This window comes from Trachypithecus francoisi, unplaced genomic scaffold (genome assembly GCF_009764315.1).
Source record: "Trachypithecus francoisi isolate TF-2019V2 unplaced genomic scaffold, Tfra_2.0 Lachesis_group0, whole genome shotgun sequence".
Classification (NCBI taxonomy): Eukaryota; Metazoa; Chordata; class Mammalia; order Primates; family Cercopithecidae; genus Trachypithecus; species Trachypithecus francoisi.
Window position 1 is genome coordinate 151,195,606 of NW_022681453.1, and position 19,817 is coordinate 151,215,422.

The following is a 19,817-nucleotide window of genomic DNA, read 5'->3' on the forward strand; positions in this document are numbered from 1 at the left end:
ATAATTGGTCCTGAAAATTTGACTCCTTTACATTGGATAGAAATGTCAGTCTCCTTCCCTCAAAAGAGCAATAACTCTATCCACTCAGCTCACCCTCCTACACATATATGCACACACACTACTACTCCCTGACATAGACTAATATAAGGAGCATCTTAGATAATACTTTTTATTTCTATTAGCTTCTATTAGGGTATATAGACTCTTTTCCCACTACAACACACATCCAATTATCCAATTACAGTCTTGTTTTTCTCTTTTTCTTTTTTTCTGCAACTTTATTGAGTATAGTTGACAAGTGAAATTATATATATTTACTGTGTGCAGCATTGTATTTTGATATATGTATACATTGTGAAATGATTACCACAATCAAAGTAATTAACACATCCACCTCAAATAGTTATTCTTTTGTTTGTGTGTGGAGGGTGGTGGTAACATTTAAGATTTACTCTTGGTTGGGCATGGTGGCTCATGCCTGTAATCCCAGCACTTTGGGAGGCTGAGGCAGGCAGATTACTTGAGGTCAGGAGTTCGAGACCAGACTGGCCAACATGGTGAAATCCTGTCTCTATTAAAAATATAAAAACTAGCCGAGTGTGGTGGCGGGCACCTGTAATCCCAGCTACTCAGGAGGCTGAGGCAGGATAATTGCTTGAAGCTGGAGACAGAGGTTGCAGTGAGCTGAGATCATACCACTGCACTCCAGCCTGGGCAATAAGAGTGAAACTCTGTCTCCAAAAAAAAAAAAAACAAACAAACAAAAAAACAACAAAAAAATGTACTCTCAGCAATTTTTAAGTTTATTATACATTATTATTGACTATAGTTACCATGCTGTACAATAGATCTCCAAAACCAATTATAGTCTTAAAGTAGGTTGCTAGCATTACATAATGTTCCCATACTTTTGTAGCTGTAAGTGAACAGAATTCTTTTTTTTTTTTTTTTTTTTTTTTTTTTTGAGACGGAGTCTGGCTCTGTCACCCAGGCTGGAGTGCAGTGGCCGGATCTCAGCTCACTGCAAGCTCCGCCTCCCAGGTTTACGCCATTCTCCTGCCTCCGCCTCCCAAGTAGCTGGGACTACAGGCGCCCGCCTTGTCGCCTGGCTAGTTTTTTGTATTCTTTTGTAGAGACGGGGTTTCACCGTATTAGCCAGGGTGGTCTCGATCTCCTGACCTTGTGATCCGCCCGTCTCGGCCTCCCAAAGTGCTGGGATTATAGGCTTGGGCCACCGAGCCCGGCCGTGAACAGAATTCTTAACTTTAATATCCTAACTAGAGTTGATCTGAGTTTGAGATGATCTTTTGGAAAGATTACAATTAAAAGCAAAAGAATACCACAGTTTTTTTTTTTTTTTTTTTTTAACTAAAGAAATATGCAACAAAAAGCACTTAAACATAATGCATACTTTTTTTACAAAGGAAAATTGTAGTATCCTCCAAATCTGGGGAGAGGAAGAATTCCATTTGAGGTTATTCAACAATGCTATTAATATTTGACACTTCTATTGTGCTTTCTCTAAAGCTTGTAGAATTAAAGTTTGAGAAGTTTGATGTGGAGCGAGATAACTACTGCCGATATGATTATGTGGCTGTGTTTAATGGCGGAGAAATCAATGATGCTGAAAGAATTGGAAAGTATTGTGGTGATAGTCCACCTGCGTAAGTAGCACCTGTTTATGTCATTAATAGTTTTATGGCTCTAAACTGGTTTCTTGTTGTTTCCCAATCACATTTATTTTCTGGAAAATTTTATGTTGTTGTTGTTTTGTTAAATTATTGGGTCCTCTATTAATCAGTTCTTGCACTGCTATAAAGAAATACCTGAGACTGGGTTATTTATGTATAAAAGAAGAGGTTTAATTGGCTCAGGGTTCTGTACGCTGTACAGGAAGCATGAGGCTTCTGCTTCTGGGGAGGCCTCAGGAAGCGCACAATCATGGTGGAAGGGAAAGAGGGAAAACACACATCACATGGCCTGAGTAGGAGCAAGGTCGGGGGGAGGTGCCACATGCTTTTAAATGACCAGAGAGCAGAGAGCTCACTATCGCAATGACAGCATCAAGGGGGATGGTGTTAAGCCAGAGAAACCGCCCTCATGATCCAGTCATCTCCCAGCACACACGCCCCTCCTCAACATTGGGGATTACATTACATTTGGGCAGGGACACAGATCCAAACCACTACAAGTCTCATAACCATGGAGTCAGCACCACCAACAAAGAATAGCCATCCCAGACCCTGAGACAACATTAACAGAAGTGTCAACAGCCAAACAGAAGCAAGTAGAGCTGGTGATACCCCAGGGTAAGATGCAGAGCCAGGTACCTGGATACATCACTGCCCTGTAAGAATGAGATCAAGCATCAGAGTGGAATGGGAAAATGCTGAAAACAAGATAAAACAAAAACAACCAGGGGGCTGAATACCGGGGATCCAGACAAGGAAACCCAGAAGTTTACAACAAACCCAAATGATTTTACCTTATCAGAGATCTGTCCTGGACTGTTTGAGGCCTTATGCCTCCCCCTCACATTGCTATCCAAATTTTTGCTAAGTGGACCTTGAAGGTACCATGTATTTATTCAACAAACATTTATGGAGCCAAGAGTTCTGCCACTTAATAACTGTGTGACACTGAGCAAGTTACTTAACTCTGCTGTATTCTGGTCCGATATATAACTGTATTTTGGTGCAAGATATTTCACAACTTCACTGACAATATTAGTAAAAGCAACAGCTGAAATTACTGCAGCTTGCCTTCAAGTCACCATTATGCCAATTTAAATACCCTTTTCTATCTGTTGCTTAAACATAATTAGATTATATGCATCACTTGATTTTATATGCATTACTATGATTTTTCATTGACATATTTGAGTTAAAGGAGGGTATTTTTCTATTGCAATTCATTTACATTTACATTGATAATATTAAGAATGTTTTAATACATACAAGATAGTAGTTATAATTTAAGCATAACCATACCCAAATTTGGTTTACAGATGAATATATTGGAGAAGGGCCTATTTCTAAGCTCCTAGATAATTATTTTCCCATTGCTGCTGTAACGAATTGCCACACATGCAGCGACTTAAAACAGCACAAATGTATTCTCTTACAGTTCTGGAAGCCAGAAGTCTGAAGTCAGTTTCACTGTGCTAAAGTCAAGGTGTCGGCAGGGCTGTTTCCTTCTGAAAGCTCTGAGAGAGAATCTGTTTCCTTGGCTTTTTCCGCTTCTAGAGTCTGCCTGCATGCCTTGGCTTGTAGCCCTCTTCCTTCATTGGCAAAGTGTGTCACTTCAGTCACTGCTTCTGTCTCCTCTTCTTAGTCAAATCGCCCTCTTATAAGGACACTAGTTACATTCAGGGCCTACCTAGGTAATAAAGGACACTCTCCCCTTCTGGAGAGTCTTACTCACATCTGCAAAGCCCCTTTGCCATATAAAGAAACATTTACAGAGTCCAGGGATTAGGATGTGGACATTTTTGGGGACCACCACACCCTATTGAAAGCCAACACATTCATCTATGTCTTCCTTTGGACCGCCTCCTTTTTTCCCTTGAAACTTTCCTCCGTTAATTAATCCTCCTCTTTTTCTTCATGTTTATCCTCTACCTCCCTTTTTATTCTTTCCCCATAGCCTATAAACCTGAGTTCTCCCAAATTAAAAAAAAAAAGTTATAAATTCTGTTGACTCTGTCCTGCTCTAGCTTTTCTTCCATGTCTCTCCTCTTCGTATCCAAATACCTTTAAAAAGTAATTTCAAGTTGCATTTTCTAGCAATATGTAAGATAAGATATCCTTAAAAACTTTTCATAAACACTAAGCAGTGTTCCTTAAAGTTTAAGAAAAAATTCTGAAAGCATTGCTGAGTTGGCAACAAGAGAATTCATCAGAGGTCAAAAGTCGAAGGAAGCCCAAAGCCAGAGAGAGAAGCACATGCTGAAGGTGGCAGCTCCCCCAGGGCATGTGCCAGTTCCTGGAGGCCTAGCACTTCATTCTAGCAGACCGTGCTTGCGGACAAGAGACAAAGCTCGGGATCCAGGCAAGGGGAGTTCGGAACAAAGACCACAGCATGTATAGAAAAGGGACCCAGAGAAGGTGACACCAATATAAGTAAGCTAACTTTCTCTCTTCCTTAAGGGAGATAAGGAAAACTGGCTGTTTTTGCTTTGGCTTTTGGTGAAGGAAAGGATAGTCTCCGATGAGAATTTCTAACCAAAAACCAGCCAACATTTGGGGTTAGATTTACACTACCTGACTGTCCCCCAAAAAACAGGTCAAGAATTGAGTTTAAAGCTTCCAAGTTGATAATGCCCACAGGAGCTGACAGATGAAAACACAAGTCTCTGGAAGAATGCATCTGAACTTAAGCTTCAGAATCCTTATAAAGTTTCAAGGAATGTAAACTCCCAATCAAAAAATCACAAAACTGAATGGAAAGCCAAGATAAACAGAGTCAGTAGAAACAAACAGTATAATCAGACCCACAGAGATTATATATCTTAAAATTATTAGATACAGAATGTAAAATCATTGTGCTTAAAGAAAATCAATAGCCTACAAAGTACAGGCCATTGAAAGTATGACTAAGAGACAAGAATCTTTAAGAAATGATCAAACAGATTTAACAAGGAACCAAATAGAATTCCCAGAACAGAGACGTAATAATTTAAAACAAGAAACTTAGTACTTGCGTCAAATAGCTGATAAGACAGTTGCAGAAAGAATTAGGGAACTGAGAAATATGTCTTGAATGAATTCAGTCTAGAGATTCTGAAGGAAATTTGATAAAATACCAGCAGGCCCTCACTGCATCCTCGTACTGGACGCAGAAAGATAATGATCACAGAATAAAGGACTGACATGCAAAAGGAAGCATTCCAAAGACAATTTGAGCATAGGGTGAAGATATTAACTTTATAATATGCCAAAGAAAATGTGGATGTGAAATTTGGAATGACCTCTGAGAAAAGTAGAAATACGGTCTTTAACTTGCAAAACAGTGGAGGGAAACATGAAGTGACAAAAAATTCAGTGCAAAAGAAAGTAAGAAAAGAAAAAATGAGAAATATTTTCAAAAGCATGACAAAACAGGCGTGGTGGCTCAAGCCTATAATCCCAGCACCTTGAGAGCCTGTGGTTGGAGGATCAGTTGAGCCCAGGAATTTGACACCAGCCTGGGCAACATGGTAAGATGCCATCTGTACAATTTTTTTTTTTAATTAACTGGGAATGGTGGCATGTACCTGTAGTCCCAGCTACTCAGGAGGCTGAGGTGGAGGATCACTTGAGCCCTAGAGATTGAGGCTGCACTGAGCTATAATCGTGCCACTACACTCCAGCCTGGGTGACAGAGCAAGACCCTATCTCAAAAGACAAAAAGCACAAAATAAGATGGTAGAAATGTATCTACCATCTAGATAGATATACAGGTATATCTATAAATATACCTGTAATCGATATAAATACAAATGGACCAAATAATTAATAGAAAACAGTGTTATACTAAATAACAAAACAAAGTCCAATTATATGTTGTTTACAAGACACATCCCCCAAAATAAAAACAGAGTTTGAAAATAAAAGGATATAAAAACGATTAGAAGCAAACACTAATTGAAGGAAAATTGGCATAGCTTCATTGATATCAGGAAAAAATCAATTTTAGGCAGAAAGCATTACCAGAAATAGTTGCTATATAAATGATAAAAGATCCAGTTTATCAGGCAGGTGTAATAATTGTAAAATTGTAAACTTGTAAACTTGTACATAAGATTATATGAAGCAAAAAAATTTAAAAAATTAAGAAAGGCAGACCTACAAAGTTTATTATTATAGTTGATATTTTTAACACATCTCTTTCAATAATTAACAGATTAACTGTTAATGAGAGAAAGATGGGAAATTAGGAGGTAGAAGATTTGAAAAACAATGAACAGGCTTGGTCTAATAGACAAATAGAGAACACTACATCCAGCAACTGGAGAAACTAGTTTTTTCAAGCAAAAATGGACACAGGAGAAAGAAAAAGCCGTATTTGCCAAATGATCACTAAAGAAATTTATTCAGTAGTTAAAGGTTTTTCTGTCAAGGAAGGAAAAGTTCTGACAGATATTTGAGATACAGACATTTCTAATACTGCACAGAATCTTCCAGAGAAAAATAGTGATTGTTCCACCTCTAATTTTATAAAGCTAGTATGAACCTGACACCAAAAACAAGGTAAGGACAGTACAAGAAAAGAATATTAGAGACCAGTTTCATTTATCAGTATGATATAAAAGAAATCTTGAAACAAAATCTTGGCAAGCCAAATTTAGCAATGTATGAAAAAATACTCTGTGACTAGGAATTCAAGGTTGGTTTGAATTTAGAAACTTGATTAATTTAACTTTGTACCTTACCAGATTAAAGTGTGACTTGTGGACTTATAATGGAAACATCATTTTATTCACAAATATTTTTTCTTAAATAGCTTGAACTTAAAAGTTTATATATTTTAAACATATATTATTTTAAAAGCACTAAAAATGTTGCTCAGGAATAAGTATAAAAATGTGCCTTAATAGGGAAAATTATGAAACCTTGCTAAAATATATTTTAAAAGACCGAAATAAATGGAGCTATATACAATGCTCATGAATAGGAAGACTCAATATCATTTAAAAATATTAAAAATGGTTTTCCATTAAGCCTAGCAATCTAATTCTAAAATGTGCATGGGATTGCAAGGGGATAGGAAGAAGGGGGCAAAAGTAAGACAGTTCTGAAGGAGAAGAACCTGGCAGGAAGACTTGCTTTACCATGTATGGAACCTTATCAGAAAGATGTTGTAGTTAAGACAGTGTGGTTTTAAAAGAGTGATGGGCAGACTGGCTAATTAAACAACAAGGAGATGCCAGAAACATATCCACATATATCTGTGGATTGGGCCTGTCACAGAGAACCATCAGTCAGCAGGAAAAGGATGGCCTCATTGAAAAATGGGGCCTAGACTATTTTTATTCATATGGAAAAATGAAATTATATTCATAGCTAATATCACACAAAAAAATCAATGACAGATGGATTAGAAACTTAAATGAGAAACTTAGATGAGAATTTCTGTTCATCAGAATATACCTGAAAGAGAGGGAGAAGAAAAGGCACAGATGGAAACATATTTATAACATACATTTGACAAAGGCCTAGGTTCCAGAATGTATTAAGAAATTCTAAAAATTAATAAGGAAAAGATGACCACCCAGTAGGAAAAAAAAAAAAGGGGGTAAAAGACATGAAAAGGCATTCCCAAAAGAAGAAAGCTGCGTAGTGAATAAACCTTTGAAAGGTGTGTAAATTGATATAACCACTTTTGCACCGCAAGACATATACACGAATGTTCTCAGCAATAAGGTTTGTAATGAGGGTGGGAGAGAGTAAATAGCCCAATGTTTATCAACAAGAGAATTTTTAAATTGTGTTATAGTGCACACTATATAGCAATGAAAACAGTGAATGAATCTCATAATGTTGAATTTTTTTTAATATGTTATAAAAAACAGTTATAATGTTGAATGAGCTTTTTTTTTTTAATTAAAAAAAGGCTGAGCATTGTGGCTCATGCCTGCAATCCCAGCACTTTGGGAGGCCGAGGTGGGTGGATCATTGAGCTCAGGAGTTCAAGACCAGCCTGGGCAACATGATAAAACCCTGTCTCTAAAAATACAAAGCAATTAATGTCACCTGGTAGTGCATGTCTGCCTGTAATCCCTGCTACTTGGGAGGCTGAGGTGGGAGGATCCATTGAACCTGGAAGACGGAAGTTGCAGTAAGCCAAGACCACGCCACTACACTCCAGCCTGGGCGACAGAGTGAGACCTTGTCTCAAAAACACAAAACAAAAACAAAAAGAAAAGAAAAATGCACCCCATACCCTTTCATTTATGACGTTTAAAAACGTGCAGACCTATACAACATATTGCATAGTGATGCATATGTGTGTGATAAATCTATAGCTAAAAACAAGAAAATGAGAAGCACAAAATTCAGGGTAGTGGCTGCCTCCACGAGGGCGGAGGAGGGGCGGCACCGGCAGCCACTGTTGAGCGTCACTCATTTACCAGGGGTTTGACTGGAAGAGCTTGGCTGCCAGCTCACCGACTAACACTTTTATCCAGAGGAATATTTTTCACAGTTAGAATACTTCTGGGTTAGAGCAGTGCAGAAAATGAGAAAACCTGTTTGGGGAGCTTTTCCCTGTTAAAATATGAACAGGAGGAGCACTGGGGATAGGTAGACGGCACCCCATCATACTTGGTTTGATTCAATGTAGATCAACGCCATTAAGAATTCTGTTCAGAAATATTGATTACTCCCCAGCTATGTGCTGGGCACCTGGAATACAAAGATAAATTAAAACTGCAAAGAGAAGTACTGGGAGGGAACAAAACAAAGCAGATAAGTGAATTGGCTAATGAATGTCCTGAGTGGGTTTCTCAGTTCTTTGGCCCAGTCTGGACAAGTGATTAGGGAAAGCTTTTGAAAGGAGACTGTGCCTCTCAAAGATGAGTCTTGAAGGAAGAGTTGGAGTTAGAGAGAGCAGGGAGGACAGGCTCATCTCAAGCAGAGGTAAATCCATTAATAAAGATACACAGGAGAGATGTATGTTATTTCTGCAGACAAAACCTTGAGTTGGGGCCTCTATAGAGATGAGGCAGGAGGGTTGAGTTGGCTTCTGTGTGCTGCAGAGATGGTAACGCTCAACTGAATTTAGGCCAGGCGTGACAGGACCAGAGACTCTAGAACCCCCGTCCTAGACAAGGTGAGCAGGGAGGCTAGTTTGGAGGCTGTTGCAATGGTTCAGGTAAAGTTGAGGAGGTGGAGAAGGGTGGTAGAGATGAAGAGGAGGATGTGGATCAAGAAATATTTGGGAGGCAAAATTGGCAGGACATGGTGTTTGGTGGGCTGTAATGACTGAAGGACAGGATGGCTATGGAATGATAACTGAGCCAGCTAACAGTAACTGTCTCTATACGACATGAAACAGCATCTTAGTCCGTTCTTGGAATTTCCCAATGTAGTGATCTAAGTGAAATTTCCTCTTGTCTGCCTAGTGATTTATAACAATTTGCAGATGTAACATGGCCCCCAGTACATTTGTGGCACTGTGGTTCTGTCACATTTATCCTAAAGCTCAGTTGCAACAGAACAAAAATATGTCTTTGTTTCTAAAATACTCTTCCTTGAGAAAATTCAGTTTCCAATATAGCACCCCCAAAGTTAATTCATAGAAAAGGCAGTGAATGATCATATAATTATAACATCATGTCTAGAAGGCTGACCTGATTGAGTCTCTCCTTTGCTGCTTATAAGTGCTTTTTTTGTAATTTTATTTAAACAAAATTAACATGTTTTATTTGTAATTGTAGGTGAGAATTGTGTTTAGTGCATTGTTTTTATTTATTTAATGGAAGTGTTTTTCAAAAGCATGATAGAATATTTTCATGAAAGGCTTGAATCTCAGAAGCATTATTTAAATAACCTGATCACTTTTGTGGCTGGAACTGTCTTTGTCCATTTTGTGTTGCCTATAACAGAATACCTGAAACTGAGTAATTTATAAAGAAAAATAATTTCTTTATTGTAGTTATGGAGGTTGAGAAGTCCAAGGTCAAGGGACCACATTTGGGGAGAGCCTTCTTGCTGGTGGGGACCCTCTGCAAAGTCCCCATGTGGCACAGGGCATCCCATGGCAAGGGGGGCAGAGAGTGCTCACTCAGGTCTCTCATCTTATAAAGCCATCAGCCCCACTCCCGTGATTACCCATTAATCCATTAACCCACTTACCCATTAATCTATGAATGGATGAATCCATTCTTGAGGGCAGAGCCCTCATGACCCAGTCACCTCTTAAAGGTTCCATTTCTCAATACTGCTCCACTGGGCATTACATTTCAACATGAGTTTTGGAGGGGAGAAATAGTCAATCCATAGTAAGCTATAAATGTAGATCACAAAGCTCACTTTTTGATTCATCCCATCCCCTGGATCAGAAGGTTATATTCAGGATGGACAAGATCATGCAGTGTTTCTAACTGGTTGGGTCAGGTAGATCTACCCCCTCTGCCACCCAACCCCACTCAGCATAGCTGACAGTAGGAAAAAAAAACAAAAGAGGTGCCTTATTATTTGCTGTCCACGATGCGTAAGAAGTGATTGGCTGAGAAGATGTCTCAAAAAGGTGTTCAGTCAAACCACTGGGTAATTCATTTAAATAACTTGTTAACTTTTTTCTACTTCTGAATTAGTTTTTAAACAGAATTCATCAGACAGCATTTTTTTTTTAACCATTGTGTAAATAACAATAGCAAACCTTCAATGAAAGTATCTTGTGTAATATAGTAATCCCCTAAGATTTAAGAGAGCTTTCGAGCCTCAGTTATCATTTCCACTTAATCTTTAGTGCCAGCTAACCGGGAAGCTCCTAAAATTAGAGCTCTTAATCAGTGATGCCGTTCATGAACACCAAAACAGATTCATCACTTTCTTTTTTTTCCTTTCCAGCATTTTGCTAATGGAGATTATAATAGAAATGTTTCCATTTCGGGCATACCTAAGAACTGCCATTGAAAATGAAATGGTAGTCCTTTGCATGGCTTTCTTAGCCCAGAGTGGATAGAAAAGATAATCAGCCCACTGAGTTAATCCCTCGGCTGTGTCCTTACAGGGTGTGGGAATTTGTTCACCAGATTTGTCTCTTTTATGCTCTGTAGCCAACATATGGCAAACCCAGGCCAGCTTGAACGCAAGAGTCTTAGTTCAAGGAGACTGCCTTTTCCCAATCAGGCAAATCATGAGGTGCTTTTTGAAAACCAGCCATGTCCCAGTGTCTGCCACAGTCTCTGTGGCAGGAGTTATCTCGTCCTGGGTTCAAGTTCTCACTCTCCCAACATACTAGCTGTAGGGCCTTGAATAAATCACTTGAACTCTCTGAACTTCAGTTGCCTATTCCATGAAAAAGAGATAAAAATAGGGTTGCTGTGAAGGTGGAATGTGACAATTCACATAAAGCACAGTGCCTAGCTGAGCAAACACTCAGTAAATGTTAGCTATTAGAATTGGTATTTTTAAGCGTTTTAACTTTTAAGTTGAAACAACTGGTAATTCTATTGTCAGAAGTGAATGGAAAACTAGAACATTTTACATTTTCAGAGCGGCACCACTTTTAAGTATTTATATATATGTTTAAAAACACATTTTTCTTTTTTTAGACCAATTGTATCTGAGAGAAATGAACTTCTTATTCAGTTTTTATCAGACTTAAGTTTAACTGCGGATGGGTTTATTGGTCACTACAAATTCAGGCCAAAAAAACTGCCGGCAACTACAGCACAGCCTGTCACCACCACATTCCCTGTAACCACGGGTAAGTTTTTCTGTTTGTAAGTTTGTGGCAAAAACTTTAGAAGTATAAGAATAATTCTTTTAAAGTAGAAAAAAAATAAGAGAAAGATACTTGAAATTAAAGTTAAATAGGATGAAAGCTTTGGTAAGAGAATAATATGACTTCATTAATGAAAGAAAGGTGTAGGGGGTAAGAATGCTTATAAGCTAATAGTTTTTAAATATCCGGTAAGAAAATTATGACCATTGAACAATGACTAGGAAGCCTATTATAAGCACAGATCATTCTGAGCCTAAGTTTCCGTTTCCGGAACTGACAAAATTGTCGTTTGCTTTTTATTACATAGAATTGTGATATTTTAGGTTGAAGTTTTAGGGCCTTGCTGTTTTTCATATTCTGCCAATGTTTGTTTTTGGTTTTTTGTTTTTTGTTTTTGTTTGCTTCTCAGCGAAATGTCATATAAAATGTTATTTATTATTTATTTATTTATTTTCAGATCGGAGTAAATTAAACAACAATATTCAGTGAAGTACAGAGGCTGGTTGGGAAACTGGCCTGGGTGCTGAGGCATGATGTAGGGAGGCAGGGTCTCTGTAGCTAGTACCTGGCCTATCAGTTCCACCCCCTGGGATTTCAGGCCTCAGATCTAAAAATCCAAATCTAGGGAGGAGGGGGAAAAGCAAGAAGGAAAGACTGAAGGTTAAGATATAAAATAGGCTGAAATTAGCCCAGCTTTATTGCCCCCATTTTCCATGTACACCCAGACTGAGGCTGAGTACAGGCAGGCACCTCTGGGTCCAACGTTTCCTCTCACTCCGCAAGTGCGCCACCGTGTGGTCTGGATGTGTACTGCCTCATTGTAACTGCTGTATTTCTCCAGCTCAGCTCAATAAGCCTTGGTGTCCATGTTCTTTCCAGTGAATTATCTGGTCACACCCATTGAGCTAGTGGTTCCCCTGCTTTTATCTCCATCCTGAACTTTCTCTGAAATCGCAAGCATGGATTTGTAATTCTCTCCTGGACACAATGTGACTGTAGCTGTTTAAATGAAAGCATATACAAACTTGTTTTTGTCACTATTTTATGCCTCAAACCTACTTCTCCACTTATTTTCCCAAGCATGTCCACAGCATCAGTAGCCTCACTCAGGGTCATCTTTGATACCCTCTGTCTTTTCTCCCGACCTCATGCCCCACCCCGCTCCCATCACACCAAGTAGACCATGTTGTTCTTCCATTAAATGTATAGTCTACAGCTATGCTATCCAATATGGCAGCCACTGTGAGCACTTAAAATGTGGCTATGATATTGGGGAACTGAATTTTTAATTTAATTTTCATGAATTTAAAATTGAAAAGCCTCATGTGACTAGTGACTACCAGATTGGACCACATGGGAGCCCAAACCCCTTCCCGTGGTATGTCAGACCCTTCACACTTTGTCCCCAGCCTCTCTTTCTAGTTTCATCTTCAGGCCTTGCCAACTCTCTCCTATGCTCTAAGTATTTTTGTTTTCATCCTATGTGTGGGGGAAGCTGTTGATGGGTTTAAGCAAAGTTCAGGATTAGTTTCACATTTTACAAAGATCACTATGGCCACTGCCAGGTGAATGAATCGTAGAAGTCCAGCGGGTCATCAGAATCTCATGCTGATCCAGGTGAACTGTGCTACGGCACAAATTCAAAGAGAATTCAAGAGATGAGAGGGAGACAGTGACAGGCCTTGGTGATTCATTGGACTAGGGAGGTCAGGGAGGTGTCAGGAATACCTCCCAGGTCCTGGGCTTGCACAGCTGGGGTGATACTGCCACTGTTCACTGAGGTAGAGAACTGGATTTGGAGGTGGATTTATAAATTAGGCAGTGGCTTTGTTGGGTTTGAGGTGTCTGTGAGATTTTCCAGTGGATATGCTATGCATAGGGATACATGGGTCTCCAGACCAAAAGAAAGATTTTTTTTTGTTTTGTTTTTGAGACGGAGTTTCACTCTTGTTGCCCAGGCTGGAGTGCAGTGGCACGATCTCGGCTCACCGCAACCTCCACCTCCCAGGTTCAAGTGATTCTCCTGCCTCAGCCTCCTGAGTAGCTGGGATTACAGGCATGTGCCACCAAGCCCGGCTAATTTTGTATTTTTAGTTGAGATGGGGTTTCTCCATGTTGGTCAGGCTGGTCTTGAACTCCTGACCTCAGCTGATGCACCCTCCTCGACCTCCCAAAGTGCTGGGATTACAGGCCTGAGCCACCACGCCCGGCCATCCAAAAGAAAGATTTAAGCCAGATTTAAATTTAAGAGTGACCCATCACCCACAACCCGGGCCACAACGCACGCCTCGCCAAGGTGGTCTTCCGGGATCCGTACCGGTTTAAGAAGTGGGTGGAGCTGTTCATTGCTGCCGAGGGCATTCACACGGACCAGTTTGTGTATTGCGGCAAGAAGGCCCAACTCAACATTGGCAGTGTGCTCCCTGTGGGCACCATGCCTGAGGGTATGATCGTGTGCTGCCCGGAGGAGAAGCCTGGAGGCCGTAGCAAGCTGTCCTGGGCATCTGGGAACTATGCCACCATTATCTCCCACAACGCTGAGACCAAGAAGACCCGTGTGAAGCTGCCCTCTGGCTCCAAGAAGGTTATCTTCTCAGCCAACAGAGCTGTGGTTGATGTGGTGGCTGGAGGTTGCTGAATTGACAAACCTATCTTGAAGGCTGGCTGAGCCTACCACAAATATAAAAAAGGGGAACTGCTGGCCACGAGTATGGGATGTGGCCGTGAACCCTATGGAGCATCCTTTTGGAGGCGGCAACCACCAGCTCATCGGCAAGCCCTCCACCGTCTGCAGAGATGACCCTGCTGGCTGCAAAGTGGGTCTCATTGCTGCCCGCCTGACTGGACGTCTCTGGGGAACCAAGACCGTGCAGGAGAAAGAGAACTAGTGCTGAGGGGCCCAATAAAGTTTGTCTTTATGCCAAAAAAAAAAAAATTAGGAGTCATCAATACATAGATAGTTGAAACAATGATCAAGAACGAGATGACCTAGAGAGTGATTGAGGGCAGGAGGAGGAGAGGAGCTGAGATTAACCCTCTAGAAACTTCCAGCTTTTAAAAGAGAAGGTTACACTGGCAAAGGAGATTGGAAAGGAGTTGCGAGGGAGAAGGGAGGAGAATTGGAAGATGTGTTGTGAAAGCTGAAAGCCGTGGAAGGGAATGTTTCAAAAGGGAGTGATCAGTGAGTCAAGCATTGGTGAGACTTCCAGTAAGGGAGGACTACAATGTTTCCATTTGGTTTCATGACATGGAGGCTACTGGAGACGCCAGCACAATCTATGTATGTGGCGTTGTGCTGGCAGAACCCAGACAGTGAGTGCTGAGGGGAGTGTGGAACACGGCAAATTGAAATAGGAAATTCAGTAGCTCATTCTGCAAGTTCGGCCTTAAAGAAGAAGGAGAGGCTTTGAGAGTCTTAAAGCCGCTTATGTTGATGGGAGTAACTAGCAAAGAAGAAGAAGGCAATGGCAGACAGTAGCAATAAACTGAGAAGGAAAGTTTTGACAAAGGTGTGAGGGGCTGGCTCCAGAGGACTCACAGAAGGCACGACTCCAGGTCGGAGGAGGTGTCCCCTCTCTCGGAGGAGGAAAAGAAGAGAGATGGTATAAAGATGACTTGGAGGTTTGGTGGGGATCTTGAGGACATTTTCTGCTATGCTTCTCTTCTTCCTGGAAAATAGGCAGGGTCACCTCTGAGAGGGAGAAGGGGGTGGCAGCACGGGAGGTTAGGAGAATGAGAAAGAATCTGAAAAACTGCTGTGGAAATCGGAGAGTAGGCTGATCTCCAGCCTGTCACTCTGCTGAAGGCCCATTTGTGTAATCAGTTGTCTGAGGGCAGGCACAGGAAAAACAGATTTCTCTGCAGATTCATACAGGGCTAAAGGACAGAGGGGAAGGACCTTAAGGCATTGTGTAGAAAATGATTGAAATAATAGACCATGGAGGTGAAATAGAATTGCTAAGGAAGTAAAGACAGGCCAGGGTTGATGGGTTGGAAAAAATGAGAGCAGCCAATGTGTTGAACCATCAAAGATGGAAGAAAACGTAGTCATAGAGTAATTAAATAAATAAGCTTGAAGGGGAGAACGCTGGATGCCAGCAGGTCTAAATTTGACAGACTGACAATGAACAGCCACAGCATGAAGACATCCGAGGCCAGAACTGAGTATCTAAGAAAGTCCCTGGCGTAGATGAGGCCACGGGACTGCGGGATCAGGCATGGGAGGGTGAACCCACAGAAACAATCTCGGGAACACAGCCAGGGAGGGCCGAGAACCAGGGACCAGCTTTGTGAGTGAAGGGCAAGGAGACAGGTGACAGTTAAAATGAGGAGGGAAGGAGAGAGCCAGTGACTCGCAGGCCAGACAGCAGGCCCCACCAAAGCGGGAGAAGGGCATGTGGGACGCCCACCCCACTTCCAGACTGACCTTCCGAGGCTGAGAAGCAGCGGGTTCCCAATGGGCGCGGGGAAGGGCTCGCCATCAGAGACACCACAACTTTTTGACTCGGTTAATTGAGGAAATTTAATTCTGTAAATTTACAGCTGAAGTGAGTTTCCCAACTTCTGGAACAGTGGTGTGACTCTTCCCTTCCAAACACCTTCTGAGCTCTTTCTGTGTCTCTCTCTTTTTAAAAATGCATATTTAAGCTATTATATGTATTTTAACATTAAATTACATATGTTTTAATATTGCTATGTGCTTCAGATTCTTTTTGGAGTTAAGTAGGGGGTACAGGCTGGGCGCTGTGGCTTACGCCTGTAATCCCAGCACTTTAGGAGGCCAAGGCAGGCAAATCACCTGAGGTCAGGAGTTCAAGACCAGCCTGGCCAACATGGCGAACCCGAGTCTCTACTAAAAATACAAAAGTTGACCACGTGTGGTGGTGCACACCTGTATTCCCAGCTACTCTGGAGGCTGAGGCAGGAGAATCGCTTGAACCCGGGAGGCAGAGCTTGCAGTGAGCTAAGATCACACCACTCCCAGAGCGAGACTCCGTCTCAAAACAAACAAATAAATAATAAATTAACAGAGGAGTTGGTGGGGTCTGTTGGAAGAGCAATATTACAATTGCGGATATTCACCCAACAAGGGCAATTCTGTTATCGCGGTTCTGTTTAGTTTTTCCTAGCATATTGTCACACAGAAAGAAACAATTAGCAACTATTTTTGAAATATTTTTAAGGTGATTATGAGGATGAACTATTTTCACGTTGTTAACCCAGGGTTTCTCAGCCTTGGCACTGTTTATATTTTGGGCCAGATCCTTCTGTGTTGCCAGGAGTGTCCTTTTCTCTGTGGGATGTCAGCAGCGTCTCTGGCACCCACTAGATGCTAGCAGCACCCTCTAGTTGTGATCACCAGAAATGTTTCTAGATATTGCCAGATGTCTACTGGGGGCAGCATCACCCGTACTTACTTGTACTTAAGAACTTCTGTGTTTTGTCTGTTTGGTTTACTTTTAAATTTGTCTGCTTCTTAGTTCTTAAGACCCTTATAGCCAGTGCCAGGCTCAAAATAAATATTTAGTGATTGGTTGCATCTAATTACAGATGTAACACACTTTACACATGAACAGTATTTCTAAAAACCTATACTACTCATGTTGAGGCAATTGCATATTTTAAGGACGTCCTCAGGGGAACACCCTGGGATTCCTTTAGTAAAGTGAGGGATTAAGCTACGTTCTGTGAGTTCCAATTTGTTGTTCTGGGTTTTTCTAAACAGGGCACACACTCAGAGTATGTCTATATTTTCTTATAGCATTAGTTTTATACAAAGGAAGAAGAGAACAGGGCTACATTTGTGCTATCTTTGATCTCAGGTTTAAAATTCAGTAGAGGGTATTGAGTTGCCCTGGTGAAATTAGAGCAGTAGTTGGTAGCATGGATAATTTATTTTGCATGGTTTTAAATTTTCTCTTCGCAGTGATAGATTGGTGGCTCAGGGAAATAAATGATAAGTTGAAATGGGTGGATTCAGAACTAAAGACCAGTTATGCTTGAATTCACTTTTCCTGAAGCTTATGTCTTCTTTGAATTAAGGTTTAAAGCCCACTGTGGTCCTGTGTCAACAAAAGTGTAGACGGACGGGGACTCTGGAGGGCAACTATTGTTCAAGTGACTTTGGTAAGAAAGAAAAGCCAGTCTTTTTCTCTTTAACCAGAAACTTGAGGCTGCATGCTTCATCTCAAAGGAATTCCTATGAATTTATGGCAAAGGGTCAGTAACACCACTCGTTTATCCAAGAAAATACTTGCCTGTACACGAGAATGGTCAAATTGTTAGATTTCACAACTGAGAAAAATATGGATTTAGAAAATATAATTTTTTTCATATAAGTTTAATAATTTGGGTCTTGTTACATGGTACTGCCACACTGTGTATTCTGGCTGACTATTCCCGCAAAAAACCTATATACTTTTTTCCTTACATATTTTTCATATGCAGAGTATTTTTTCACACATCTGTACTTCAACTTAAGTAAATTAGAAACATACCCAAACTTATATGCAGAAGCTGGCCTCTCTCAGAAGAAATTCAAGTATTTCCCCTGTACTGCCTTTCCAAAGTACTGAAGCAAAAGTTGGAAATCTGGAGTCCATTTGGAAACTCTTACAAACTGGAACCTGAGGAGGTATTCTTTAATGATTTAGAATTTTTAGAGTTTTTTCCAATGGAAAAATTGTACCATCTATGGAAGCTACTGAAGAGCGAAAGATACAAAATTTAATTATCTCAGTTATTTTTTAAGTGGCTTAAAAGGAACATTTAAGACAAATCTTGTCAGGAAGAGCAAGTTGCTATGGCCTAAATAGGTTTCCCCAAACCAAACTTGCCCAGAGAGGCTTTGCTTGCTTTTTCTGTGCCTTGGAGTGACGTCTGTAGTCCAGACGAGCTGTATCATAGTGAAGGTGTGAAGACACTGAAGACTCTGGGGCCCTAAACCTTACTAGAGTTCACATGCTGAAATTCAAATAACTGGCAGAAAAGTGAAAGCAACACCACCTGTAATTGCTACCACGTCCGGTGTACTCTTCTGTAGGAGGTGCTTCAAGGAGTCTCCCTCCCTGTGTCTTGGGAGCCACTGATTCCACCTGACTCTACACTGAATTTTGCAGTCAACACTCATCACACAGGATCAAAGTAAAGCATCATAGGAATTCTGATTTTATGAACATTGCACACTGCCTGAGCAGTGAGTGTTCACTTTATTCTGAAGGAGTGAGATTAACCCAGTCCAAAACTTGATTTATTCCATTAATGTGACCACTTACATGGCAAAATGACCAAATCTATCACCAGCCACTGGTTCTCAACCAGGGCTGGTAATGGTTCCCTGTGGAGTGGTAGACATGTTAGATTACTGCGTTTTTTTGGTTGTCACAATAACTAGGAACTGCTACTGATTTTTCTAGGAAGGACAAGGCTGGTAAAAAATGCATTCAGGCCAGGTGAGGTGGCTCACACCTGTAATCCCAGCACTTTGGGAGGCTGAGGCAGGCGGATCATTTGAGGTCGGGAGTTCAAGACCAGCCTGACCAACATGGAGAAACCCTGTCTCTACTAAAAATGCAAAATTAGCTGGGTGTGGTGGCACATGCCTGTAATCCCAGCTACTTGGGAGGCTGAGGCAGGAGAATTGCTTGAACCCGGGAGGCGGAGGTTGTGGTGAGCTGAGATCACACCATTGCACTCCAGCCCAGGCAACAAGAGTGAAACTCTGTCTCAGAACAAACAAACAAACAAACAAACAAAACCATATTCAGTGCAAGTCCTACACCACGAGGAACTGTCCTCACTCAAGCCCCCAGAATGCCAGAAGCACCTCCGTGAGAAAGACAGCATCTTTCCTACTGTGGCACTAAAGAGAGACTTTTCTCAGAGTGTCTGATGGAAAAAACAGGGGATTATGTAATGAAAATCAACTGAATTTTACTAGAGTTTTTTTAAGAAAAATGTTTAAGTTAATACCTCAGTTCTATACTTCAGCTTGTTAAATGAAATAAACAAGAGTGGATAAGAAAGAGAATAGACCACAGAAGACAGAGTTTTTTACTGATAATTAGACAGAGGTGAGGACCCAGGGAATGAACAAAAGTTCGGGAAGAAAGGACAGCTGCAGAGAAGGGTGAGGAGAACACAGAAAGGTGGCTACACACCCACACCGACTCAAAGACTCACACCTTAGTGGCCCAAACCCCCATTGCGCAATCTCTTAGCCATGGTGTTGGCTCTACAGATACAAGGTCTTTTTGAGTATTCACAGGTAGAGCCTCATAAGCCAGACTATCCCCTGTCTGACAATCAACCACATGTTGGATAAAACATTTTAAAGAGTTTCAGCCTTGGCAACGGACCGCAGTGTGGCAAGTATTTAGGCTTCT

General features: G+C 41.0%; 1 protein-coding gene and 1 pseudogene across 1 annotated transcript in view; both read left to right on the plus strand.

The window, feature by feature from the left end:
* PCOLCE2 (procollagen C-endopeptidase enhancer 2) overlaps positions 1-19,817 on the plus strand; it is a 74,021-nt gene that overhangs the window by 50,675 nt on the left and 3,529 nt on the right. The window contains exons 5-7 of the mRNA XM_033212410.1: positions 1,528-1,664; positions 11,261-11,415; positions 17,476-17,559. Of these exons, the coding sequence (XP_033068301.1) occupies positions 1,528-1,664; positions 11,261-11,415; positions 17,476-17,559 (376 nt within the window). The remainder of the gene's footprint in view (positions 1-1,527; positions 1,665-11,260; positions 11,416-17,475; positions 17,560-19,817) is intronic.
* Positions 13,697-14,321, plus strand: LOC117084082 (annotated as a pseudogene).